Genomic DNA, 26,049 nt, shown 5'->3' with positions numbered 1-26,049 from the left:
ATGGTAGAAAATCGACAGAACACTGTAAACGAGCTATAATGGAAAAAAATAAAAATCATTTAAAAAGCTAATGTATTAGAATCATTTATTTCCTTACAAAATAATTTGTACAATAAGGATAGGTGTTAGATCAGTTGTTAATTTAGTAAGCAGTTAGTTCACTATTATAAGATCAATGTGTTCATAGTTCACAGGTTAATTTTCACAGAGTTGGGAGCAAAATCGGACTCCTGGGGCAGCCAGGGTTGGAAGACTCTCCCTGACCAGTGGCCCACAGTGTAGTTTGTAACAGCAAGAGTAGTGTGGTTTCTAAGAGCAAAAGTAGTCTCACAGTTAGCAGCTAGCAGTCTTAGATGAAAATTTTTAATACAAACCCTTCTATGTTATACAAAACTTTTACCTTTTCAAAGTAGAAACTCAAGATGTAGAATAAGTATAGATTTAACTTAAATTTATGATAACTTGTTGGTAAATATTTGCCAACTTTTCTCATCTGTCTGAATGAAGGTTAAAGAACAGCTTGATGTCAGGCAACTTGGGTCAAAAGCTTTTTTTTTTTTAATCCAGATTTTTCTCCTTCATTACTTGAAACTTATAGCCTTTGGTGTTTTGTTGTTGTTGTTTGTTTTGTTTTTGGCTGCTCCCACGGTATGCAGAAGTTCCCAGGCCAGGGATCGAAGAACCTGTGCCACTGCTGGTACTGGAGCCACTGCAATGACAATGCCAGATTCTTAAGCCACTGAGCCACAAGAGAACTCCAATACAGCCTTTGGTTTTAACTGTAATTTTAACCATGCCATTTGGTTAAAAGAATCTTTGGGTTGTATAATGATTTAAGAGTTTCATTTCTCTTTCTATTTTCCCTTCAGCTGGGATGAGACTCACTTTGGAAAAATGGGAAGTTACTATATCAACCGCACCTTTTTCTTTGATGTGCACCCACCTCTGGGAAAGGTGAGCAGTGTGGCGAGTGCAGCTCCGCTAAGTGGTGGAGCCGAGTCTTGGATCTGGATTTACAGTTAGTTCTGGGGCTTGTAGAAAGAGTTCCCTGACATTCCAGAGCAGCTGCTTTCACGCGAAACCTTTGGTGTGGTTAGCAGTTCTCTGGGCTCAGGAACGGAGAGAGAGTCCATCAGCTGGAAGATGGATAAACCAAGTGTGGTATTATCTCTACAAGGAAATATCATTGAGCCAAAACAAGGAATGAAGCACTGACACTCGCTGCAACACACGCACATCTTATAAACGCTATGTAAAGTGGAAGAATTCAGACGTATTGTATGATTCTATTTATAGGAAATGTCCAGAATTGACAAATGCTCAGAAACAGTAACTAGATTAATAGTTGCCAGGGTCTGGGGGGAGGGAGTATTGGGGAGCGACTGCAGATGGGGATGGGGTTTCTTTCTGGAGGGATGAAACATTCTGGACTTAGGTAGTGGTGATAGTCGCTCCACCTTGTGAATAAACTAAAACCCACTGAATTGTACCCTTTTAAATGGTGACTTTTATGGTATATGAATTTTATCTTAATTGAAAAAAAGAAAAAAGAACTAGAGAGAAGGAACGGGGTTGCATAAAGCTGAAATAGCGTAGGGGAGCTGGTTGTCCTAAGGGCGCAAGACTCCTTTTCCCAACCCCCTCCTAGCCTACTCTTTTTTTGACCTGTTCCTTCCATTGGTTTACAATTAGAACTTCCACCAATCAGCTCAATCATTTTGCTGTACATCTAAGCTAACGCAGCCTTATAAATCAACTATATTCCAGTATGAAATGTAACAAAAGGGAGGAAAAGCAAAGGAAGGTGAAAATGAAAAGGAAGGATTTTTTCATAAATTTTGAAGACTTGACTAAATAAATGGGCAAATTTTATTGTGTTTCATTTTTAAAGCTCCTATAAATATAATGTATACTTACCTGGCTTCTAAATAAATTTTTTTAAAAATTGAAAAAAAAAAAAAAGAAATTCTGGAGTTCGCATTGTGGCTCAGCAGAAGTGAACCCGACTAGTATCCATGGGGACACAGGTTTGATCCCTGGCCTTGCTCAGTGGGTTAAGGATCAGCATTGCCATGAGCTGTAGTGGAGGTTGCAGATGCAGCTCAAACCCCACATTGCTGTGACTGTGGTGTAGATCGGCAGCTGCAACTCTGATTTGACCCCTAGCCTGGGAACTTCACTAAAAAGGCCAAAAAAAAAGCAGAAATTCCATCAATCAGAATTCATTTTACTCTCAAACAAGAACCTCCCCAAGAAGGCTAATGGATTAGCCCTGGCATTCACTCAGTCCTTTCTTCCTAACTGGAGGCTGACATCTTTGATACCAAGGGGACAGGAACTGCCTGTTAGGAAGTTAGTATTCTTGGAGCATGGAGCACTGGGGGATGAGGGCAGTGGGCGAGGCGTGGCAGGGGTGGTGATCTATGACAGGTGGGCTTTGGGGGAAGGCACCAGATCATGGGGTAGAGACCAGGGCGAAGGCCCTGCGGGTGGGAGGGGTGGAGAGGAAGGTGGGAGAGGTGGCCTATTCCACAATTAGCTCCGAGCCCAGAGAAGGAACAAAAAATGTTATGTTTCTTTCTGTCTCCTTTATAAGATAACAGCAATAAAACAGGGGCAATTGAACCGCCTCTTTTAGTCGTTTTAAAATGTATCATCTTAGTTAATGCTCAGAACAACCTCATGAAGTAGGTACTGTTGAATCCTCATGTCACAGATGGGGACACTGGGACTCAGAGGCGATAAGTAGTTTGCCATAGGGAGCAAAGCTGGTGAGTGGCAGCGTCAAGTTTCAGACCAGCTTCGAGTTTGCTCTCTTAACATTATGCCACTGCCTCATGAGCTTGCCTGGCACCAGCACTCGGGCAAGTGCACCTGCGACCACCATGGAATTTAAGCCAGAGGACGAGCTGGATATTTGCACTGGGCTAGCCTGGGAACCAGCTCAGCAGTGGAGGAGATTTTTCATAGGAAATCCAGCCCAGGCTTTCAGCGGGGGACAGCCTGTCTGTTCTTGGAGGCCCCTAGAGCTCAGCACAGTGAAGACGTGTGGAAAACACTGGCTCATTTGTTTTTACTGAAGCCTGGCCTTCCTCACATCTGGCCCCTGTGAGAAGGGAGAAATGTGAAGCCTCTTTCTAAGGCTGCCCCCAGGGAGGGCGGTCCCTCTGCCCCGCTAATTTATCTCTGATGCTTCTGTGCTCTGCCTGGTTGAAACAGAGTGATGAGCAAAGTAGCTGTCAAGGTTCTGAGGCCGAGCCAGTCGAAGAATCCAAAAGCTCCTTGAAGTGGCGAGTAGGAAGTTTTCTCCTGCAGAACTGAGGCTGATACCTGCCCCTTCCTGCTGATCCCAGCCCTGGGTGCGGGGCTCCAGGCAAATAGGTGCTTTTAAAAGAAATAAAAATGCCTGCACATAGCAAAAAAAAAAAAAAAAAATTGCTCACTACAGAGGGAGAGAAAAGGTCAAAAGCTACATCCCCTCACATTTCTATTACTTAGAGGCAAGCGGGGCCACCTTCACTGAGAGTTTCTTGGATATACCCTCGGGAATGTTATACAAATGTGTGTATGTATCTGTATATTAATACGCAGGAACAGCATATGATATATGCAGATGGGGTCAGACTAAAGTTATTGAACAATGTGTATTTTATTTTTGTCTTTTGTCTTTTTAGGGTTTTTAAAATTTTTGGTCGTTTATCAGTCTTAGTTTATAGTTGATTTGTTCTGGTTTGGGATGTGCGAGGGTAGCCTCCCTCTGGAATACAGGAAATAGGAGAAACTCTGGCCTTTGGGCATTTTTTCCCACTGGGATTTTTCTCTTCCCCTCTGGGGAAATGCATTGATCTTGCATTCCATCTTCCCATTTTCTTTTTTTTTCTTTTTTCCCCCATTTTCTTTATTTTTTTCTTTTTCTTTTTTTGTCTTTTCAGGGCTGCATCTGTGGCATATGGAAGTTCCCAGGCTGGGGGTCCAATCCGAGCTACAGCTGCCAGCCTATGCCACAGCCACAGCAATGCAGCATCCAAGCCACATCTGCAACCTATACCACAGCTCATGGCAACGCTGGATCCTTAACCCACTGAGCGAGGCCAGGGATCGCACCTACAATCTCACGGTTCCTAGTTGGATTGTTTCTGCTGCGCCACAGCAGGAACTCCCCATTTTCCCATTTTCTTCCCTTCTCTCTATTCCTGGTGTGTAGCAACTTGGCCATTTCCCTCCCTCTTCATTCTGCCTTGGACCAGTCTCCCAGAAATCCACCCCGCCCAGGCCCTCCCCCATGAGCTGTCATGTTTTATTTCATAGCAAATGAAAGAGCTCCTCGCTGGCCCTGCCCTTGGGCCTGTGGGATTGTTTTCTCTCCAAGTACTCAGTCTGCACTATTCCCAAGAACCTGGCCTTCACACAAGAGAGGCTTTGTTTCAGGCACTGAGCTCTGTAGACAAAAGATTCTTTGCCCTGCAACAGCTGCTGGAGAAAATGTCTATGGACAGTTGTCAAGGGAAGCCAAGGTCTGGGTGCAGCTGGAGGGAGTTTCAGGGGGCGGAGGAATCGTCTCAGAGGCCTCGCATCTTTTTGTTTGTTCTCCTTCTCTCCTCAGATGCTGATAGGTCTTGCTGGCTACCTGAGTGGATACGATGGCACCTTTTTGTTCCAGAAGCCTGGGGACAAATACGAGCATCACAGCTACATGGGGATGAGAGGAGTAAGGCTTCCTGACTGGCTCTAGGCTGACTGAGCCCTGGGGCCACCCTCTGTCAGAAATGTTAGAGTTGGAAGCCCTGGAGAGGTGGCAGGTGTAGAGAAAGGGACGTTGGAGTGGGAGTGGGGAGGATGACAGGACCCCCCACCCTGTGGTAGGTTCAGAGCTGGGGTGGGCAAGAGGGGGGAGGGAGGCCACAGATAAGGCACCGGTTACACAGACAGGACCCAGCCCGCCCCGTCACCTGTTCCCCTGCCCACGTGAGGCGGCAGATTTCAGATGGGAGGGCAGCCTGGGACTCAGGAGTCTCCTGCAGCCCCAGCGCTGGCCTCAGCACACTGGCAGCCCACATGTTCCTCCTCTGTGGGGCTGCAGCTGCCGAGCATTGCCCGCCTCTGGGAGCCTTTATTAACATCTCAGCATCCCCACACTCCTGTCGCCAGGTCTCTCCTTGTTGCCCCATGAAGCTTTCAGGGACACACAGGGGTTTGCCAGTCTTTTAAGGAAAGCATGAGTTTGCCTGGTCCGTCTGTGCTCTGAGTCCCAGCACCAGCCTGAATGGAGCATGGCAGGGCCCAGATGCCCTGCTATCTAGGGACCGTGTACCTGTAGCTAAATAAGACCTGTAGAAATTGTCCCAGTGTGGAGCTCTCAGAGTGGATTGCACTTGCAGGCTCCTTTCCTCAAGGAGTTCAAAGCACTTTGGGTAAATGCCATGTGATGATTTGGGCTAATTATGGGCTGATTTGTATGGTCATGTCATACCATAGTAAGCAAGGAGTGTCCACTCCCTGCCGGCTCATGTTCTTATGTGATTCTCTGTCTTCCTAATGACTTTTGAACCCCACATAACATACCTAACTGGATATAGGCCTGACTCACTGCGAACTTGCTAAGGACATGAGAAGGCCAAATATAACAGCCTTGTTCCTTTCACACTAGGGCGCATTGCTTTCTGTGACAAAAGGCGACAACCTAAATGTGAGAATTTCCATTCCCTTGGGTTTGTCTGGTTTCTTTTGATGGATAGGATAGGGGAATGGAGAAAAGACTGGTGGTTAAAAATAAAACGAAACTGAAAAACAGCCCTCCAGATGCTGGAGTGTCAAGCAGTCTCTTTTCCAAAATCAAAATACAACTTCTAGATCAAAGAATGATTCCTGGTGTGATTGAAGAAAAGGGCCAAGAGAGAAATAACGGAAATAGCATTAGAATTCTCTAAAATATTAAAAAAAAAAACCCTTCAGAGCCTCATTTCTCAACTTGCACCCAGTTTCATAACAGAAGCTGATATTTATCAAGTACTTTCTGTGTGGTAATAAACTTTAGCTCATTTAATCTAAGAGCAAACCCTCGGAGGTAGGAACCACTATTTCCACATTACACAGAAGGGGAGGCTGAGATGCAGAGACATGACTTTGTCAAGGTGACAGCTGGCCGTGAAGGGATGGTCCAGCCCCAGGCCCCCCACTTGAAACCAGTGTGCTGTCCTGCCCGCATCCCCCTGGCTGAACTTTGCTGATTTCGGGTCGGTGCACAAGTTGGGGCTCGATGGGAACATACACGTTGCTTCATTTGGTGCTTCACTGTTACACTGCCCCTTTCACATCGCAGCATATTCCGGGTGATTTTAGGTCACCCAGTTATGCTGTCCTCAGGGCCCTCCTTCATAAACATTAATTTGTTCCGAGTCAAGTAGCTCCCCGATGCTTATCTTAGTCGCTCACTTGCCTGCTTCTCTTGTGCTTCCCTAGTTCTGTGCATTCCTCGGCTCCCTGCTCATCCCCTTTGCCTACCTCACTGTGCTGGAGCTGTCCCGGTCCCTCCCGGCAGCACTGCTCGCGGCTGCCCTCCTCACCTTTGGTAAGTAAGTGGTCCTAGGGCAATTGACTGTCGCATGACAAATGTAGCTGGAAATCAGTATGTTTAAAGGTCCTGTCAATGGGCCCTGTTCTCTCTCTCTCTCTCTCTTTTTTTTTTTTTTTGTCTTTTTAGGGCAACACTGACAGCATATGGAGCTTCCCAGGTTAGAGGTGGAATCAGAGCTGTAGCTACCAGCCTATACCACAGCCACAGCAATGGGAGATCTGAGCCATGTCTGTAAGCTGCACCAGAGCTCATGGCAACCCTGGATCCTTACCCCACTGAGTGAGGCCAGGGATCATACCCGCGTCTTCATGGATGGATACTAGTTGGATAGTTTGCGCTAAACCAAGATGGGAACTCCTTTTTTTTGGATGGGCCCTGTTCTTAAGTAGCTTTAGGATTGGGTAAGTGTTTTGTAAATCTCCTTTATTTCAATAGCAGTACTTACATATGTAAATACTTGTATGTAGCAAGCCTTTGTATTACTGGAGGGGTGAGTTGGTGTGGGTAATCCCAAGGAGTAATCTCCAAGTCATCCACGTTTGAGTTTGGAATGGATGATGAGTTTCTGTGAGCTTGTGTGTTTGTGTGTGTGTATGTTTGAAGGAGGCTTACAGTTCTAATTCTGCTTCTCTTAGGTTACTATCAAGATTAGTTTGCACTCCTTAAACTAATTTCTGTTGATTGCAAGAGTAATTGCCTCAGAAGTCATTGGGTAGCAGAGGATAACAAAATAGGAACTTAAATTATTTCTATGGATAGTCCTTACATGGATAATTGAGAGTTGATCCATAGAAATTGATCCTTTGCTAGCCTTGCTCATATGAAAGTGAATTCATTACCTCATAGAGCTTAATATTTAAAGAAGTCCGGACCAGTTTAGGTGGTTACTTTAAGGGTGATTCTGGCTTTGCTTTGACAAATAATGTTGCAAGATTATATAGTCTCTCTGTAGAGAACTGGCTTTTTCCTTGGGTCTTTAATTTGCCTCTCCAGTTATTTATTTATTCATTTTGCATTCAGCAACTATTTTCTTTTTTTTTCTTTTTGTCTTTCTGTCATTTCTAGGGCTGCACCCACGACATGTGGAGGTTCCTAGGCAAGGGGTCTAATCAGAGTTGTAGCCACCAGCTTATGCCAGAGCCACAGCAATGCAGGATACGAGCCGCATCTGTGAGCTACACCACAGCTCACAGCAACACCGGATCCTTAACCCACTGTGTGAGGCCAGGGATCAAACCGGCAACCTCATGGTTCCTAGTCAGATTCGTTAACCACTGAGCCATGACAGGAACTCCTCAACAACTATTTTCAAGCAGCTCCTCTGTGCTAGGCCACTTTCCTTGGCCTTAGAGGATATGCTAATGAGACAGCACTATCATGGAGCTTACTGACTAGTGAGGCAGATGGTAAATAAGCAAGTAAATTAGTAAGTCTGTAGTGTAACATCTTAAGCAGTCAGTACAGCATAGAAAATAGAGTAAGGTAAGAAATGGAGTAATGGGGAGTGATTCTGTTTTAAGGAGCATGGTTAGTGAGGAGTCCCCTGTGGTGGTAGCCTTGAGCAGGGACCTGAGTGAAGGAAGCCAAGATTAAGCCATGCAGAGATCTAAAGGAAGAGTGTTCAGGCAGAGGGCACGGCAGGGGTGGTCCTGGTGCAGGGCCGCACTTGGTAGATTCAGGGACCAGCGAGAAGACCAGTGAAGCCAGGGTGGAGGGAGGGAGGCAGTGGGTGGGGAGAGGAGGTTGGGTGGGTAGGGAGACCATGAAGGCTTTGCCGCTGTCTTGAGGAGTTTGCTAGTCTGAGGGAGATGGGAAGACATTGGAGGGCTTAAGCTAGAGCATGATGTAAAGAAATTTTGTTTAAAAAACCCTTCACTTTGGCTTCTGCATGGAGAATCAACTCCCCACAGAGACCACCTGTGAAATGGTAGGTTTCTGTCCTGAGTGGATATAGTTTGTGCTACTCTAGTTCTGTGCATGGTGGCAGAACTTCCTTTTTGATGATGGAAATTTCAGGAGCCCTCATCCCAGGATTGTTCTCTCTGAACGAATGGCAGGACCCTTCCAGGCCCTTGACCTTTTCTGGGGGTCAAGGGCCTGGAAGCAGTGTGAGATATTCTTTCATGTCATTGAGCTTTGGTGTCCCCCAAAGCTGTGGCCTTCCACCTTCCAGATGACTCAGTGGCCCATCTAATCTTGAATGCACAAATGTTTTCATGCAGCTAAGCCCAGGGTGAGGAGGTGGGGGGGACTGTTTCTTACTGCTGGTGTGTTTGGTTTGTGGTGGTGGGGGGGCATCTCTGCTTCTGCATTCTGACCACTGAGCTCATGTTTTTCAGACACAGGATGCCTCACTCTGTCCCAGTACATCCTCCTTGACCCCATCTTGATGTTCTTCATCATGGCTGCCATGCTGAGCATGGTCAAGTACAACTCCTGTGCCAGCAGGTCAGAAACACCACTTTGGGAAGGGGTATCAGAAGCTGTAGCAGCTCTAGAATTTCCATAATGGTCAGGGACAGGGTGGGTGCAGTCACTGAAGGATTTGTCTTGAAGCTGAATTTAAGGCAAGCATGCTTTTTAAAAAATTGCATTTATTTATTTATTTGCTGCGACTGTGGCATATGGAAGTTCCCCGGCCAGCGATTAAACCGGAATCACAGCAGTGACAATTCCGGATCCTTAACCACTAGGCCACCAGAGAATGCCTAAAAACTTTTTTTTTAGATTGCTCATTTTAGATCATAAAAATACATTTGCAGAAGTTTTCTATAGAAACCTTTATTTTCGCTTTACATAAGACGAAGGAAATGTCAATTGCCTTTCTCGAGAGTGTTGTTATTTTTAAAATGGGGGTGGATTTGAGTGGGGGCTTGTGGGTGTTAAGAAGGAGTCCTAATGGCTTCCCCACACCACCGTTTCACAAGCCACTCCTCGGCACCAGCGCTAGTTAGGAGATCCCAGGACATCTATATCCGTCCCATTCTCCGCCCTCGAGGGCTGGGCACCAGCATGGCTATTACCTGGGAAGTCTTCGTCTCCCTGCCCTGACCTGGTGATGGGAACAATGTATGTAAAGCTTGGCTTGAAGGGTCTGCATCAGTTGAGAGGATCCCTACAGGCCTGTTGGTCCTAAAACTGCTCTGGAGGCCTGGTCTTCTTCCAGAATAGTCCTTTCCAGAGTGCTCTTCTCCCTCTGAGAGAGTAGAATAGGTCATTCATTCTCTTCAAACCCAAAGCTGGCTCTGCCAAGGCTCTTCCAGAAGTCAGTTTGGTTTCATCATGGCCAAGCAGTGACCACACCCCCTTCCACCTGCCATTTCTTGAATACATACTATGTGCCAGGTACTGTGCCAGGAACACGCAGGTCTTGGCTGTGAAGGAGCCTTCACTCTGGCAGGGGAGCAGCCGGGTGACCAGAAGCCTGTGGCACAGAGCCCGTGTTCTCCATACAGCAAGCCTTGGGACCGCCTGCGGGCTGAACTCTGTGCTCCACTGCTGGCTGGCTGCGGGACCTATACCTAAGCTCTCTGTAACTCGATTCCTCACGTGGGAGAAGAGGATCTACCCCCTTGGGGTTGTAGTGAAGCTTAAAGAGTTAATACATGTAAAGAGCTTGCAGTGCCTGACATATAGTAAGCGCTCAATAATTGCTAGCTTTTCGGGGTCCAGAGGTGGCACAAAGGTCAGGGCTGCCTGAATCCAGTGGGCTTCTCTGGCTTTTCCTTGATTGGTCCCCACTGAAGAATAAGCCTCCTGCTTACTTGAAGCTCTGTGCTCAGCCAGGAGAGCCATGGCCCCTCTCCCCAGAAGAATCACCCACTCACTCTCACATAGTGTGTCCTGCAATTTCAGGGGTCTCACTGACCACATCCTCCTCGGAGCCACACCAGGTCCCCCGAGGCTGGGAGCCCTCAGGAGAGAGGCCACAGCACAGCCTCGCAGAATCAGAGGACCTCTGCCCTCTCCCACTGCTGCTCTTGCTTCTGAGTTTGGTTCCAGCTGCCAAACTGAACTCTGTTTCATTGGTTTTCAGGCCTTTCTCTGCCCCCTGGTGGTTCTGGCTCAGTCTGACTGGCGTTAATCTGGCTGGTGCTCTAGGGGTCAAGTTTGTTGGCCTCTTTATCATCCTGCAAGTGGGGTGGAACACCCTTTCAGACCTTTGGCACCTGTTTGGAGACCTCAGTGTTTCAATGGTAAGAACCCAAGTACTCGTAGAGTGTCTTTGCTCCCCGGCATTGCTCAGTTGGGCCAGGAGCCCTTCTCCACGTCTGCTGCAGGTGGCAGAGTGGCTGCATTCTGGGCCTGAGGCGGCTGGATCCAGCTGCCCTCTGGAGGGAGCAGGAGGGCAAGGAGTAGGCCATGGCTGGTGGGCTGGAGGGGTAGAGAGGGAGAGGATGGACTGAGGTCCTTGGGATTCTCTTTTGGCCGTTGCCTGCATGGGTTCTTAAATGCTCTACAAACGAGCCAGCCAGGGGATTCTGTCCAGCTGGGCTCTTGCCAAATGTGTGGTAGATACTGACTGCCTGCGACTTGAGGTAAAACTGGTGGGATGACTTTCTGAACTTACATTTTCTTTTCTTGACCCAGAGTCTCTAGGTTTGGAGGCTGGTAAGGGCCTTGAGGATGTATGTGATGTATTAGGAGCTCTTCTGCGTCAGGCGCTATGCAGAGGCTTTACCTTCATCATCTCGCTTCCTCCTCATAACAGTCCCATGGGGTTGTTGACAAGCGAGGAACCTGAGACTTAGAGAGATGATGATGGGCCCCAGGTCCTACAGTAGTGAGAGGTAGACCTAGGATTCTGACTCCAGGCCTGAACTACTTTGCTATAATGCTTCTCCATCACCTCTGAACCCAAGTCCTAACAAGTTCATTTATTCACTCAGAACATATAGACAGACTGTCCACAAAGTGTGAGGCACAGAATATGCGGATGAGTGAAACAAGATTCCTGCCCTCTAGAGTCAATGGAGAGAAAGAAATCCGTAAGCCCAGCCAACAAGTGCTGTGAAAGCCCAGAGGAGGGCATGAGCCCAGTCTCAGGCAGTCCAGTAAAGCTTCTGGGAGGAAGCAGAGGCCCCCAGTGAAAGCACAGTTTTCCATGTGATGGGTGGGGTTGGCACAGTGCAAGAAGCATGGGGAAAGTGCAGGGTGACCGGGATGGAGAGGGAGTGATGAGTGATGATGCTGAAGATGCAGGCAACACCTTGGCAGTGGTTCGGTGACAGCCTGGGGTCCTGGGTGCCGGTCTGGACAGGCTGCGGAGGGCTGGCCTGGTTCTGCCCCTGCAGTGCTAGGTTTGTGGGGTGTCATGGGAAGGCTTAGGGTTTCCGCATATCTTTGTTTCGTGATGGCCATTAGTTTTTCAACTGTTTCTAACTGTAACGTATACATAAAGACTTACAAAGAACAGACATGTCAGGCACAAGGGATGATAAAGCCTCATGTGCCCGGCACCCTGTACGGCCTCTGTTCGCAGGTGACTATGGGAAAACACCTGACTGCTCGCATCCTGTGCCTCATTGTGCTGCCCTTGGCTCTCTACACAGCCACTTATGCTGTTCACTTCATGGTGCTGAATAAAAGGTACCGTCCTGGGAGTTCCTGTCATGGCTCAGCGATAATGAACCCAACTAGTATCCATGAGGATGTGGGTTCAATCCCTGGCCTCACTCAGTCGGTTAAGAATCTGGCGTTGCGGTGAACTGTGGTGTGGGTCACAGATGCAGCTCAGATCCTGCATTGCTGTGCCTGTGGCACAGGCCGGCAGCTGTAGCCCCGATTCAACCCCTAGCCTGGGAACTTCTATATGCCGTACCTGCGGCCCTAAAAAGCAAAACAAACAAACAAAAAGGTTCAGTCCTTTCCAGGGTCTTGCTTCTGTTTTTCCTCTTGCCTCTAAGCCCCTTGATGGGCTGTGTGATTTCCTGGGTCAGTGGGGGGATGAGAGGAAGGGGAGCCAGGGTTTTTTTCCTCCTGTGTTCTATCTTTTGGGTGCCCTGGCCTAAAGGAAGAAGAGAATATTCTAATAGCCAAACTGCCCCTTAGGCATAAGTAAACAAAGTCCCTTGTGCTTGGAAGGGGTGGGCTGCCACCAGCACATGCAGTTGGAGTGAGGATAAGCATAACAACGACATGAGTGCCAGCTCCCATTTATCACGTAGCTGCTATGTGTCAGGAGCTATGTTTGGCGTTTTGTACCCATCATCTCATTTAGTCAACATAAGTCTTAAAATCTTTGATTTATAAATGAGGAATTGAGATTAAACAACGTCAGGTATCTTCTGAAGTTCACCTAGCGAGTAGGTGGCTGAGTTGTGCTTTAGATGCCAGTTTCTCTGACTCCATCCCACCCACGATACCGCGGTGCCACTCCGTTGTGCCTTTAAACCAGCTGTGGAGAGCTCTTCCTAGGGCTCCCGGGAAGTCAGTTTCGCTCCATTAACTCGGCTGTCTTCCTCTCCTTTCCCCACAGTGGTCCTGGCGATGGCTTCTTCAGTTCTGCCTTCCAGGCCCGGCTTGCAGGAAACACCCTTCACAATGCTTCCATCCCCGAACGTGAGTGTCTCTTGGCCTTTACGAAGGTAGAAGGGCAGAGGGGATGCCTGGGTGTTGAAGCAAGACGCTATGACCGCTTGAGTTATTTAACTCGTGGATGGCAAAGTGGGAGAAAGAGCCAGTTAAATCTGGGGTGAGCACTCAAGAGAGTGAATGGGGACACAGGAAATGCAGAGAGAGACATCCTGAGCAGTGAGCTCTTTGACCCCAAAGAACAACTTGTCCCTTGTGGCTGTGGGAAGGCCGACAAGGAGGATCTAGTGAAAGAACAAGGCCCCTCAGGGCTGGTGGTCGGGTCCCACCCCAGTGTTCTGTGACCCACATCTGTTCACTGTTCACAGGGAGTCATCAAGCAAGTGTAGCCACGCTGGAGGCTGTAGGTGGACGCCTTCCAGAGTGTAGAGTCTGGAGTAGAGGCTCTCTCCGTGCTGTAGCTGTGTTGTTAAGTATATAAAGAGGGAACGCACAGCTATGGGGGTCGAAGGTGTGAGAGCTCGCTGCTCTTCAGGATCAGAGGAACCCAAAGTGAGTGGCCTTGGAGTGAGGCCCCGGAAGAATGGGCAGATTTCTCCAGATAGAGAGGAGGCGAGGGCACAGCAGGCAGGAGGGAGAGCATGATCAAAGCCAAGAATGGGCAAAATTTAAGGCACAGGTTATATGCAGAAAAATACTGGAAGACAAGGTTGAAAGGATATTTGGGGCCCGGGTGATTGCTTCCTGGAGGCAAGGATAATGTCTTTTAGTCTCTCCAGAGCCTAGAACACAGTGGGCCTGTCCAAGCTCTGGAAAAACTGAGAAATAGGAAAGCAAGTAAAAGTTGGTTTGGAAAGGCAGACATTGGGTTCCACGTTAGAGAGGTCACCTTTGAGGCGTTCGAGGAAATGCATGCAGTGGGGCCAGAGGGCTTGGGGCTGAGGCTTGCAAAGGAGGACTCGCTAAGTAAAGAGGTAGTCGATGCTCTGTGGTGGCTGCTCTGCAAGGGAGCTCTAGAAGGAGCAGGAGGGCAGGGTGAAGTCAGGCCACTGGGGAACTCGGGGGGTGGCAGCTGCGCAGGAGCAGTTCATGAGGCAGTGTTGGGCTGGGGAGACAGCGTAATCAAGCAGCGTGCAGAGCCGCAGCATAAGGACTTAGGAGGATGGAGCTGTGGGCTTAGCAAATTCCTACTCATTATACACAAGGCCTGGCTCAGCTATGCTCTCTTCCTTCAAGCCGTCTTCTTCCTACTCTGGGTGGGAATTCGTTCTCCCTTACTCTGGGCTCCCACCATGCCACACCTTGTTGCACCTTTGCTGGAGCATTTGCCTGCTGTCTGTCCTGGGCTGGTCAGTGTGTGACGCCATTGTCTCCAAGACTGAACTCTGCGAGGGCCAGGCCTCCTCTAGCTCTGGATCCACCATGTATTCCATAACGTCTGTTGCCCAATGAATGAGCAGAGGAGGGCAGAAGCAGGCGACACTGGTGCAGTGAGGCCCTTTTCAGTGGCATGGGGAGTGGTGGGCAGCCAGGTTGCAGGGCCTGGAGAAGAGGGGCAGTGATAAGGCAAAGAGGTCTCGCCTCTCAGGGAGGAGACAAATGTGCTTGGGTAAGCTGTTCACTGGTTTTTTTTTTTTTTTTGGTTTTCATTTTTTTTTTTTTTTTAATTCGCAGTGAAACCCCAAAACATCATTGAACATACGGTACTAGGTTCAAAAGGTTATACAGTGAAAGTCTGTCTTAACAGTCTATCATAACATTCTATCTTGGAGAACATTCCAGATGAAGACATAAAATACTTCTTCCTTCTTTATTCCTTGGAATGTATGTAATAGACCTTGACCAAAGGACAAGTCCCTTCTAGTCCTTTGCTGTTACAAACAGTGCTTTGATAACATTGTTAAAACCCAGCTTCTTCTGAAGCCCTTAGGTGGGGGGTGGGGGCAGGCACAGGGGAGACTGTGCTTGCCCTCCTTCTCAGGTTGACACCATCAGGGTGAGAAGGCAACTGTGCGTCTTGCTCTTGGCCGTCCTGGGCCCAGAGGAGACTGTTAGAGGGTTGGGGAGCCCTGAGCTTCGGAGGCTTCTCCGTGCCCAGTCCCACGGCCACTGTCCTCCTCCTCCCACCAGACCTGGCCTATGGCTCTGTGATCACTGTGAAGAACCTGCGGATGGCCATTGGCTACCTCCACTCGCACAGGCACCTGTACCCTGAGGGCATCGGTGCCCGCCAGCAGCAGGTCAGTGAGCCCTTCACACCTGTGTTGCAGCAGCACCAGGCTCTTTGTCATGGCTGAACCCGCTCTTCTCTTTCTGGCTTCCCATCCTTTGCCCGCACTGTTTCCCCCGCTGGAAACATTCTTCCTCCTCCTGCATCCTTCTGCTCTTTCCTCCGCCTGCCTCCACCTTCCTTGGGCTTCAGCTGGGGAGTCCCCGCTGACATGACACCATGAGCCACCTGTGCCTGGTCCTGGGTCAGGTGCGTCTGGTATGGGAGGCTTTCTCAGCACCCTTTACAAGCCTCTGTGGTGACCCTCTTCACGTTGAATTGCGCTTCCTCCTGTCTCTGCTGCTTGATTGCTGGCCCCTGGAAGCTCAAGTGCCTAACACAGTGCTCTGCATGAACTAGATGATGAGTTGAGTGCAGTGGTTATAAACACAGCCCCGGGAACCAGGCTCGTTTACCTAGGTTTGAATCCTGGTTCCATTAGAGTGTGACTTTGAACAAATTCCATAACCATTCTCTGGGCTTCAGTAGGTTTGTATGTGTGTAGATATGTATGTAGGTATGTATGTAGGTTTGTATGTAGGTATGTAGGTATGTCTTTTTAGGGCCACACCTACGGCATATGGAAGTTCCTGGGCTAGGGTTGAATCAGAGCTGTAGCTGCCAGTCTACACCACAGCCACAGCAGTGTGGGATCCGAGCTGCATCTGCGACCTACACCATAGCTCATGGCAATGCCGGATCCTTAACCCACTGAGTGAGGCCAGGGGTCAAACCTGCGTCCTTCTGAATCCAGGTTGGGTTCGCGACCACTTAGCCACAACAGGAACACTAGTGGGTTCATCTTTAAATTGGGGAAGGTAAGTAGTACTTCTCTCCATCATAAAGTTGTTGTGAGGATTAAGTGAGATGATACACATGAAGCGCACTTTGGGGGGCTAGCCAGGAGTGTCACCTGAACGAGTTGGCACCACTGTTCGTGTCCATATTAAGGGGCGTTAGGTGTAGCTGTGGTGGACGGTGCCTGAGAGGGAGAAGGAGGGTGTTGGGGTGGTTGGTAGGGCCAGATTGTGGAGAGGCTTACTCATGACGGTAGATTTAATTTTGTTCTGTGGGCCCTGGAGAGGCATATTGAAGGTGAAGGGATGACGTGATGTGATCAGGTTCTTGTTTAGAGGGACGGCTCCAGCAGGAGCGTGATGGGTTGGAAGGAGGAGCAGACTAGAGGCGGTAATCACGGCAAAGGATGGTGACGGAGGCAGCGACCACCGGGAGGGTGAGCACGTCGGGGCCTGGTACCTGACGGATGGCAGGGAGGTCTGTCATCTGGAGGCCAAGGTGGACGTGTGATGATGCTCTTTCACCATCGTCAGAAAAGGAGAACAAAGCATGGCTTTGGAGATGAATTTTCTTTGTGGATTTTAGGTCCGGGGTTTGTTTCAGAAAAGAGACACGAGGGTGTTAGTGACACAGGGGGATGGTGCCATTGCCCCGACAGGGTGCACAGAGTGAGGGGGGCCAGCGGAGGAGCCCTGGAGAAGGGCAGCATCTACGGCAGGGTTACAGGCGCTCAGAGCGGTGCTGGCGGAAGAAACTGGGAAGGAAGGAGCGAACGGGGAGGTTGGAGGAGAACAGGAGGCGGCGCAGGGCAGAGAGAGTCTCCACGGGAGGAGACAGCACAGTTCAAGTGCTGCAGAGACCTCAGAGAAGGAGGCCTTTGAAGGGCAATGGTGGGGGGGCTCATAACTCTGACAAGGGCGTGGTCAGGGCAGCGACCTGAGGAGAGGACCAGGAGAAGATGCGGGCTTTGGGGCTGGCTGCTATTCTGAGAAGCTTGGAAGGGAGTCTGTCTTCTTTACAAATGACCAAACTCTTTACTTTGTGAAAAACTTTTCACAAAATATTTTATTGTTATTATTTTCTTATTTGCTAGTATTGGGTTTTAGTATCACTTTCTCATTCTTTTTTTAAAAATTAAATTTTTTTTTCTTTTTAGGGCTGCACATGCGGGATATGGCAGTTTCCAGGCTAGGGGTTAAATTGGAGCTACAGTTACCGGCCTACACCACAGCCACAGCTACAGCCACGCTGGATCATGGACACTAGTCAGGTTCCTAACCTGCTGAGTTGCAACGGGAGCTCTTTTTAAAAAATATTTCCTTGTTATTATTTCCTTATTTACTAGGAAGTTGACCCAGTGTATTGGGTTTTAGTCTCAATTTCTCACTCCTGACTCTCTACTTCTCTCTAGTGCAGTGGTTCTCAGCCCCGGCTGCCCTTTAGAGTGTACTGGGGAGAATTTTTTAAAAATTCAGATGTTTGGGGTCCACCCCAGGGAGTCTGACTTAATTGATCTATGATGGAACCCTGGCATTGTGTTATTTTTGTCTTAGTTTTAATCTCTCCAGAAGGGTCTAATTACGGCTAGGGCAGAAAACCACAGCTAAGCCCTCCATGGTGATACCTTGCTCCTGGTGTCACGTAGGAGATAAAGTTACAGGTAGCGGATGCTGTGCAGAGGCAGAGAAGGGCCACGTTCTTTTTTTTTTTTTTTTTTGGTCTTTTTGCTATTTCTTGGTCTTGGGCCGCTCCCGCGGCATATGGAGATTCCCAGGCTAGGGGTCCAATTGGAGCTGTAGCCACTGGCCTACACCAGAGACACAGCAACGCGGGATCCGAGCCGCGTCTGCAGCCTACACCACAGCTCATGGCAACACCGGATCGTTAACCCACTGAGCAAGGGCAGGGATCGAACCTGCAACCTCATGGTTCCTAGTCGGATTCGTTAACCACTGCGCCACGACGGGAACTCTGGGCCACGTTCTGAAAGGCTCCGTGAAGCTGGTCTTAGTGTGACACACTTGAAGCCCGTGGATGGAGGCATGCAGTCGTGACAGTGATATGGAGAGAGCATTTAGGCCAAGGGACAGAAGACTCTAGCTTTGTCATTGACTGAATCACTGAGCCTTTCTCAGCCTGTGTCTTCATCTGTAAATTGAGGGCATTGGGCTAAATGACCTCTAGGAGCCCTCCATGCCCTATAGTTTAATATCTTATCAACAACTCTAAATCTCAAATTTTCAATATTTTAAAAGTATAACACTTATAAGATAAAAGTGGAAAACATAGAAAAGCATAAAAAAGAAAACAAATTACACATAATCTGAGGGTCAGCATTTATCATGTAGTTTATTGTACAACATTCTATTGTGGTGGGATACCTCAAGTTATTAAAAAAAAAAAAACTACATTGTAAAAATAAATGTTTCATGGGAAAAAGAGGCCAAGTGATTTTTCTACTAGGAATTTTTGTAATAATGATTTTTTAAAAAACCCAAAAGACAGAGTGCACACGTGAGCATCACAAAACCTTAATATCCTAGAGCAAATTCAAGCTGAGTGAACTAGATATCTATGGCTTTGGTTCAGGAGTGTGGGCTTAATTTCTCTATGGCTACCACAACTTTTAACTTCTTGTATGTTCTTAATACCATTATCCCAGTTTTTCTCTAAGAAAGCAAAAGCCACTGAAACAAAGCAGCCATAATATGTGCATAATTTTTTCCCCTATGTTGCTAATTCCAAATCCTCTTTGCAAGTAAATAAGTCATGTTTTGTCCAATTGGAATTATTAAAACTCATTTTGTCAAGAGATGCCTTTATTTCTGTTGTTTCCGGGTGTTTATGTGCTTTTTTACATAATGAGCATAATTGTATGTATATAGTCTCTATCCTGGGAGCACAGGAGTCAGCTGCCTCGGTTTGAATCCTGTCTCTCCAGCTGACAAGCTTTGTGACCTTGAATGAATTACTTAGCTTCAGTCTCCTTGTAAATACCTACAGCCTACAGATAAGACTTGTCTGGTGCTTAAAGCAGTACCTGGTGATAAACAGTAGCCATTTTCAGCGTCAGCATCTTATAAGCCTTTTCCTGTGCAGGTAAAAAAATGCGCTGATACATTTTCCGTGGCTGTATAATATTCTTTCCTGTGGACAAACCACCATGTTAACTCTTGCTGTTTCCAGGATGTTTGCTGGTACATTGAAGTGTTACGTGTGTGTGTGTGTGTGTGTGATTTAAAAAACAAAAAAAAAAACAGCGTTTGGAGTTCTCACTGTGGCTCAGGGGGTTAAGAACCTGACATAGTGTCAGTGAAAATGCGGATTCAATCCCTGGCCTCACTCAGTGGGTTAAGGATCCGGTGTTGCTGCCAGCTGCAGCATAGGTCGCACATGCGGCTTGGATCCAGTGTTGCTGTGGCTGTGGTGTAGTCAGCAGCTACAGCTCTGATTGGATCCCTAGCCTGGGAACTTCCATATGCTGCAAGTACAGTCATAAGAAGAAAAAAAAAAAGTCAGTGTATACAAAATGGCAATGACTAAAACTTCAGGCTTCTAGAACAAGATATTAATAGAGCTGTCCTGTTTCATTTGGCCATATTCTAGAAAATATAATCGCATGACTTTTTCAGTTTGAAAGTTTGAGGCATGGTCTTAATGACTTTTTATAAAGCACTAAATCCTCTTTGTGTGCTGGGACCTTATGGCACAAGGTGTCATAGCTCCTCCCTCTAGGGGGCTGGGGCTTAAAAGACAGGATGGAGAGAGAGAGACAAAGAGGCAAATTAAAGAGGCTTTTGTGAGAAAAGCCCTCTAGATGCAGAAGGAAGGAGAGACTCACTCACGGAATGCAACTTCTGAGCCTCATCGGGCACTTGGTCCCTGGGGTTGGAGGCTGGGGATTCCGAAGGAGGCTTGAGTGTCCTTGGCTTGCTGTGGAGGGGCCGGCTGTGCTGGTAGTGATGGTTTCTCCCTCCCACCTCCCCTTCCCTCTCCCACCCCACCCAGGTCACCACCTATTTGCACAAGGACTACAACAACCTGTGGATCATCAAGAAACATAATACAAACTCAGGTAATGCAGTAGGGAATGGCTACTCTTATGTGATTACTTATTCTGAGCCCTCTTTATCATTTCGTATGCTTCCAAGAGAGTGGCACTGGGACGGGCTTTCCTGAGCACTCTTGGGCATCTTTACTGACCTCCTTTATCCTTTCAACAGCTATTTCCTGAGCCCGCTACATTCCAAGGCCTGTTGGCGCAGGGATAAGCAGTGAGCAAGACAGATAAGACCTTACTCTTGAGTGTTCTTTCTGAAGCCAGAGAGCAGGCCGAGGTCAGACTTCATCCAGAAGCGGTTACCTGGGCACATGCCAGGGGCATGCGGTGGCGGCTTGCATTTCTGATTTAGAGCCCACCAAGCCTTGCAGATGCCAGCTTACTGTGCAGCCCAGGTTGTCTTGATGTAATAGAGGGCTGCTGCCCATGGGTGGGTTCAGGACTGGGCCAGTCAGTTGGAGATCTGTGGGCCTGCCAGCCCCTGGACTTGTCTAGGTGGGTGCCTGGGACTGCTGTCCATGCCTGCGCATCTGCTTCTGACTGCCCTGGGTGAAGCTGCTCTGAAGCAGACCTGTTGGGTTCCAGGGGCTTTGTGACAAACTCTATGTCTGGATCTTCTGTTTTTTGGTCAGATAGTTACCTGCAGGCTGTGCCTTCTGCTGCAGCTGAGAACAAAACAGAGGGCATCTAGCCCTCAGCTCCTGAGCCCCTGCTGATTGTCCTATGCTGCAGGTGCTCTCTGCGATTCCTTGGCAAACACCACATGGCTGAGCCTGTCTTGAGTTAGCTGCTCCAGAGCCTTTGTGGGTTGGTGGGCGTCTGCTCAGCTAAATTCACCTCTGTTCCTTTCCCCACCTCCTCTATTGCCATGGTTTTTAGGTTAGAAATGTGGCCTACATGACTGCTGTCTTTGCATCCTATTCCTCAGTAATATGAATTAAAACACCATTCGGCAGGATCTATTTCTGTACTCTTATAATACTGGTATAGATTATGTTTTATTTTGATCCAAGAGGCCAAACATAAGTGGTCCATCACAATGAGGGGTTATGAGGCAAGACCAGCTTTCCTTCTAAAGCCATGCGGGCGCGGGCCAAATTTTTGACCTCTTTACTGATCTCATCTATCCTTTCAACAGACCATCTCTGTTCTGTATTTCTGTTGTGGCTTCCAGGTTAAGGTGCCTGCGTCTCACCAGGGCGTCTAAGGATTCCTGTGAAGGCAGATCGCTCTGGGCACCTTGGGAAGTGGGAACTATGCGGACTAGGGTCTTTGTGTTCTTGCTGGCTGTAAATGCCCCTGCTCACAAATGCATATGGAGTAAACCTTGCTTCCCCTTTACCTTACTTGATTTGTCACCTTGCTGGTTATGCTTTTTAAGAGACCTTAGAAGGCAGCGTAGGAATGGGCATTTCAGGAGCTGAGATTGAGAGCCAGTGATTGGTGCTGGGAGATTTGTCTTTCCTGACCTTGAGTGTTAGTAGCATCTTCTGCCTGAGACAGAGGTTTGCAAGGATCCTTCGGTATTGCTGTGATTACCGCCAATTCCCTTTCCATTGTCATCACTTTTTTAGACCCTGATTGGTCTTGACTTCTGGATGATACAGAAGTAGTTCTCTTCTTTCATCATGTACTTTGCCTCACATTTATCAAGTCTATTGCCAAATTTTACTGGCAAAATTTGCAGAGCTTAACATCTGATTTTTGAGGCGATCTGGGCAAATGGTCATTTGCATGAAATGGATATTTGGAAGGCTATATTTTTTACTGCTAAGAGGAAAACCTTATTATTTAGCTTCCCGGCTTAAAAATCCTCTAGTGGGGGCTTCAGTGCTTGTCAGATAAAGGCCTCATGGCCTCGCCTGGCCTACCCAGTCTGGCCCCACTTGTCTACACCCTCACCTGCTCCCAGTCTCCTCTCTGCCCCGCCGCCCTAACCATGTGAACTCATTTGCCATCGATCAAATGAGGTTTGCTCTTTCATACCTCTGTGCCTTCCCCTGACTCGTTCACCTGACAAAATGCTGCCTTCCCTTTAAGTGTCTTTACAAGCATTTCCCTGATCCTCAGAGGCAGTTAGGGGCCCTTTCTCTTTGGTCCCCTAGCACATGCCATGTGGTACTATAACTCCTTACCAGTAGGCCCTTGATGCATTCTAGCCTAACCAGTGGGTAATTTCAGACATCAGCGCTTCTTTCTTCTTGGCAGATCCCCTAGACCCTTCACTCCCAGTGGAGTTCGTAAGACACGGAGACATCATTCGACTAGAACACAAAGAGTACGTGAGTTTGCCATTTGGGATGAATGGGTGCTGTGGGCACCAGGAGAGGGAGTTCTTTTCAGCTGGAAATAAACAGAAGTCAAACGCGGAAGAAGCTTAGTAACTGGAACAAGGCTGCTATGCTAGACTAGGACAGCGATTGCTCTGCTGGTTTTGGCTTTGGGAAGCTTTGGACTTGGAAGGTACCTTTCACTTTCCCTTTTCCTAGGGGAAACAAGAAAAAAAAAAAGTGTGTGGCCCAAAGCTTCTTCTTTAGGGGCTGCCTTTAGAATTATATAGGGTCTGGTTCTGAATATGGCAAACTGGTTCATTTAACCAGTGTTCTCCCTGAAAATAACTCAAAATGCTAGAATAAAGTGAAAACGTCTTTTTTTTTTTTGTCTTTTTGCCTTTTCTAGGGCTGGTCCCATGGCATATGGAGGTTCCCAGGCTAGGGGTCTAATCAGAGCTCTAGCTGCCGGCCTACGCCAGAGCCGCAGCAGCTAGGGATTCGAGACGTGTCTGCCACCTACACCGCAGCAACGCCGGATCCTTAACCCACTGAGCAAGCCCAGGGATCGAACCCTCAACCTCATGGTTCCTAGTCGGCTTCGTTAACCACTGAGCCACGACGGGAACTCCGAAAACGTCTTTTGAAAAGCATGAACAGCTGACAGGATAGTAAAGACTTGCCAGGTCAAAGTCTCAATGAAAGTCCACTTCTGCCTTGATCCCATAGTCTTGAGTTTGCTCCTTGGCTTTTGACTGCCTGTTGAGAGAAGAAGTTTTAAAAGTCCAAGCTCTAGGATCACCAAAAATGGTAAATTAATGTGATCTTCCTCTTATATTTGTAATTTCAAAAAACTTAGGGTAGGATAAATCTGTCCTGGTATCCACCTATTTCCAGGGTGTGTTTGGGAGGGCAGGCTGGGGGTGAGGTTGGGGTGGGGTAGGCACTAAATCTGGTTCCTGAGAAGTTGTAATCAGCACTTGGTTTTCACATGGACTTGCAACTCAATTCATTCCACCTGAATGGTCTCAAAATCTTCAAGCCACGGATGTAAATGAACATGATCCTAGACGTGGAAATGTCTCCCAGGAGCCTGGCTAAAAGCAGGTGTTAATCCTCTTTTGGGAAAGACGTTGTTATCCATTTTGATAAATAGTTTTTCAGTGGCAGTGAGTAGTGCACAGAACAAAATAACTAAGCACACAAGGAAATAGGGCACCATGCGCAAGAATGAGCAGGAACAGGAGACAACAGAAGCAGCCCTGAGAACATTTCCTATGAATTGTCAGATATAGATGTTTTTAAAAAGCAGCGTTTATTTTCTATAAATGGAAAAGCTATGAGCAGTGGTTTTTTCCCCCTAGTCAGTAGGATTATGGATACTTAGAAATTTTATTATTATTAGATAAACATCTCATGAATAAATTAAGATGTATTAATTAGATTTTATTTTTGCAAATGTCCAGTATTTTAATAATGAACAGTGATTCCTTATCATGGGTCAATTAAGAATTATTACAAAAAGCACCAAATAAGTAAAATCCAAATTAAACCTTCCACTTCTCCTACGGATCCTTACTTTGTCACACTGGTGCTGGGCATAGAAAGAGTAAATGCACTGGAGGAGGCTCACCTTTCCCAGGCACAGGTACAGTACAGATTTTAATGTCCTTCTCCCTAAACCTGCCTCATAAGTCAGGCTAGCCTGCCTCATCCCCCGCCGAGGTGTTCAGTCATCCCCCGCCCCTCACCTGGGGCTGTGGGTGAATAAGAAGCCAAGCCCCTCTCTTGGCCTGCAGTCCAGCATTCCTCCCCTCTGCCCCTCCTGCTCTGGGCAGTCCTCCAATTCTCTGGATCTTTCTGGTGAGTAAAATGGGCAAGAAGTTCCTGATACGTTGAACTTAATAGCTGGGATTCTCATCCAAACAGATGGCTCGAAAATAAGAAACACTATACCTCTCTTTTCTTCAGGATAATGGCACTTCTCTCTGTTGATTTCAGGACTTCTCGGAACCTGCACAGTCACTATCATGAGGCCCCCCTGACCCGGAAGCACTATCAGGTCACTGGCTATGGCATAGTAAGTGAGCCACTCAGGTATGAGCAGGATGTAGGAGACTGTGGGGCCTGGCTCAGGGCCGTGCGGTGGAACCCCTCCTCCCCAGTGTTCTGGAATGGCCCTAGTGATTGGAGGCTGCACAGGGACTCTTTTTTAACATTTGGGAATTTTTTGGCTAAGCTTGCTGTGGGAAAGGCAGCCTATGAAGTCTGTTTGTTTCCATCTCTTGCCTCCCATAATAACCATGCCATTTTTATGTTCTGACACTTCATAAACGTCAGATATGAATACTATTTGGGTCTCTTTTTAAAATCATATTGTACTTAGAAGCCATGGGCTCATAATATGACCCCAGATGATTATATAAGCTTATCCTGTGCCATTGCCCAGATTCCCGTTGGCTTGATTTTTAAGGATCCCTTCCCTGCTCTGCAATGTTGTCTCCATTGCTTTTGGAGTTTTATCGCCTGGGGGTGATGCAGTTAACAGTGGAAACTCTACCAGTACTTATATAGCTTGGGGAGCAATTTGAAAACAAAAACAACTAGTAGGAAACTAGATTTATGTATTTGGTCCATTCCCTTCCAAGGGCCTTGGTGCTTCAGTAAAGATTCCGGGTTCCTGAAGGTGGAATTCCCAAGCCTCTTTCTGCTTGCTCATCCTACGTTATGCTAGAGCTAAGACTCGGAACTTCATCTTTTTCTGGTGGGAATCTCCCGAGGATAATTAGACACAACTGTCTTAATTTCCAAAATATGATATCTAGACCAGACATTTCTTAGATGAGCAAGCATCCATATGACCAAGATAATGGATACAAATGGCCCAAATCTCCTTCTGTTGGCTCACAGTGATATCTTGAGTTTGGCTTAAGGGCAAAAACATCTATTTAGAACTTAAGCTCTAGTCCTGTGAGGTGAAGAATTGGGCTTCAGGTTCCAGGAGTAAGCTTTTCCTGGCTGTAATAGCGAGTGGGGGCAATAGGGGTCACGTAGTCACTTTGGGTGTTTCTATGTTCCTCGTGTTCCCTTTCCCACCTCAGTCATTCAGGCCAGTTGGCCTTTGACCCTTGTAACAGGGTGGCGTCTGAAAAGGGTGGCCGTCTTCTTTTTCTGCTATGCCTGCTCTAAGGTCTCCTTACTTTCTTTGTATTTTTTTCTTGATTTATGTGGCAGAATGGGACAGGGGACTCCAATGACTTCTGGAGGATCGAGGTCGTAAACAGAAAATTTGGAAACCGCATCAAAGTGCTGAGGAGTCGAATTCGCCTCATCCATCTGGTCACAGGTTGTGTCCTGGGCTCCTCGGGGAAAGTCCTGCCCAAGTGGTGAGTCTCTGGCGTTCTGATGTCCCAGTAGCAGCTCTTGCTTTTCCTTTCGCACCACGAGGAGGGCATCCAAAATGTCCATTTCCCAGTGGCCCGTGTTCACCCTCGTGGCAGATGGAGGGAGAAAGGCCTCAGGAGTTGTGTGGAGCTCAGAGCTC

The 26,049-nt window shown here is 47.7% G+C and overlaps 1 protein-coding gene across 4 annotated transcripts in view; it reads left to right on the top strand.

Moving 5' to 3' along the window:
* POMT2 (protein O-mannosyltransferase 2) overlaps positions 1-26,049 on the top strand; it is a 41,714-nt gene that overhangs the window by 5,367 nt on the left and 10,298 nt on the right. For 2 of the 4 annotated variants that reach the window (XM_001926162.7, XM_005656436.4), the window contains exons 2-13: positions 870-954; positions 4,604-4,708; positions 6,460-6,568; positions 8,914-9,022; positions 10,611-10,770; positions 12,057-12,163; positions 13,053-13,135; positions 15,239-15,348; positions 20,184-20,250; positions 22,444-22,513; positions 24,507-24,585; positions 25,740-25,891. In XM_001926162.7, coding sequence (XP_001926197.6) covers positions 870-954; positions 4,604-4,708; positions 6,460-6,568; positions 8,914-9,022; positions 10,611-10,770; positions 12,057-12,163; positions 13,053-13,135; positions 15,239-15,348; positions 20,184-20,250; positions 22,444-22,513; positions 24,507-24,585; positions 25,740-25,891 — 1,236 coding nt within the window. Of the gene's footprint in view, positions 1-869; positions 955-4,224; positions 4,515-4,603; positions 4,709-6,459; positions 6,569-8,913; positions 9,023-10,610; positions 10,771-12,056; positions 12,164-13,052; positions 13,136-15,238; positions 17,363-17,949; positions 18,488-20,183; positions 20,251-22,443; positions 22,514-24,506; positions 24,586-25,739; positions 25,892-26,049 lie in introns of those variants that run through there. The other 2 variants (XM_021099549.2, XR_014811168.1) reach the window with 2 other exon arrangements.

The sequence above is a fragment of the Sus scrofa genome, chromosome 7 (genome assembly GCF_054392235.1).
Source record: "Sus scrofa isolate SSC_HxYL_T2T_F1_AM1 chromosome 7, Sscrofa_HxYL_maternal_Yorkshire_Landrace_v2.0, whole genome shotgun sequence".
NCBI classification, from domain to species: Eukaryota; Metazoa; Chordata; class Mammalia; order Artiodactyla; family Suidae; genus Sus; species Sus scrofa.
Note: the sequence above shows the minus strand (reverse complement) of the source record. Positions and strands in the feature narration are given on the sequence as shown.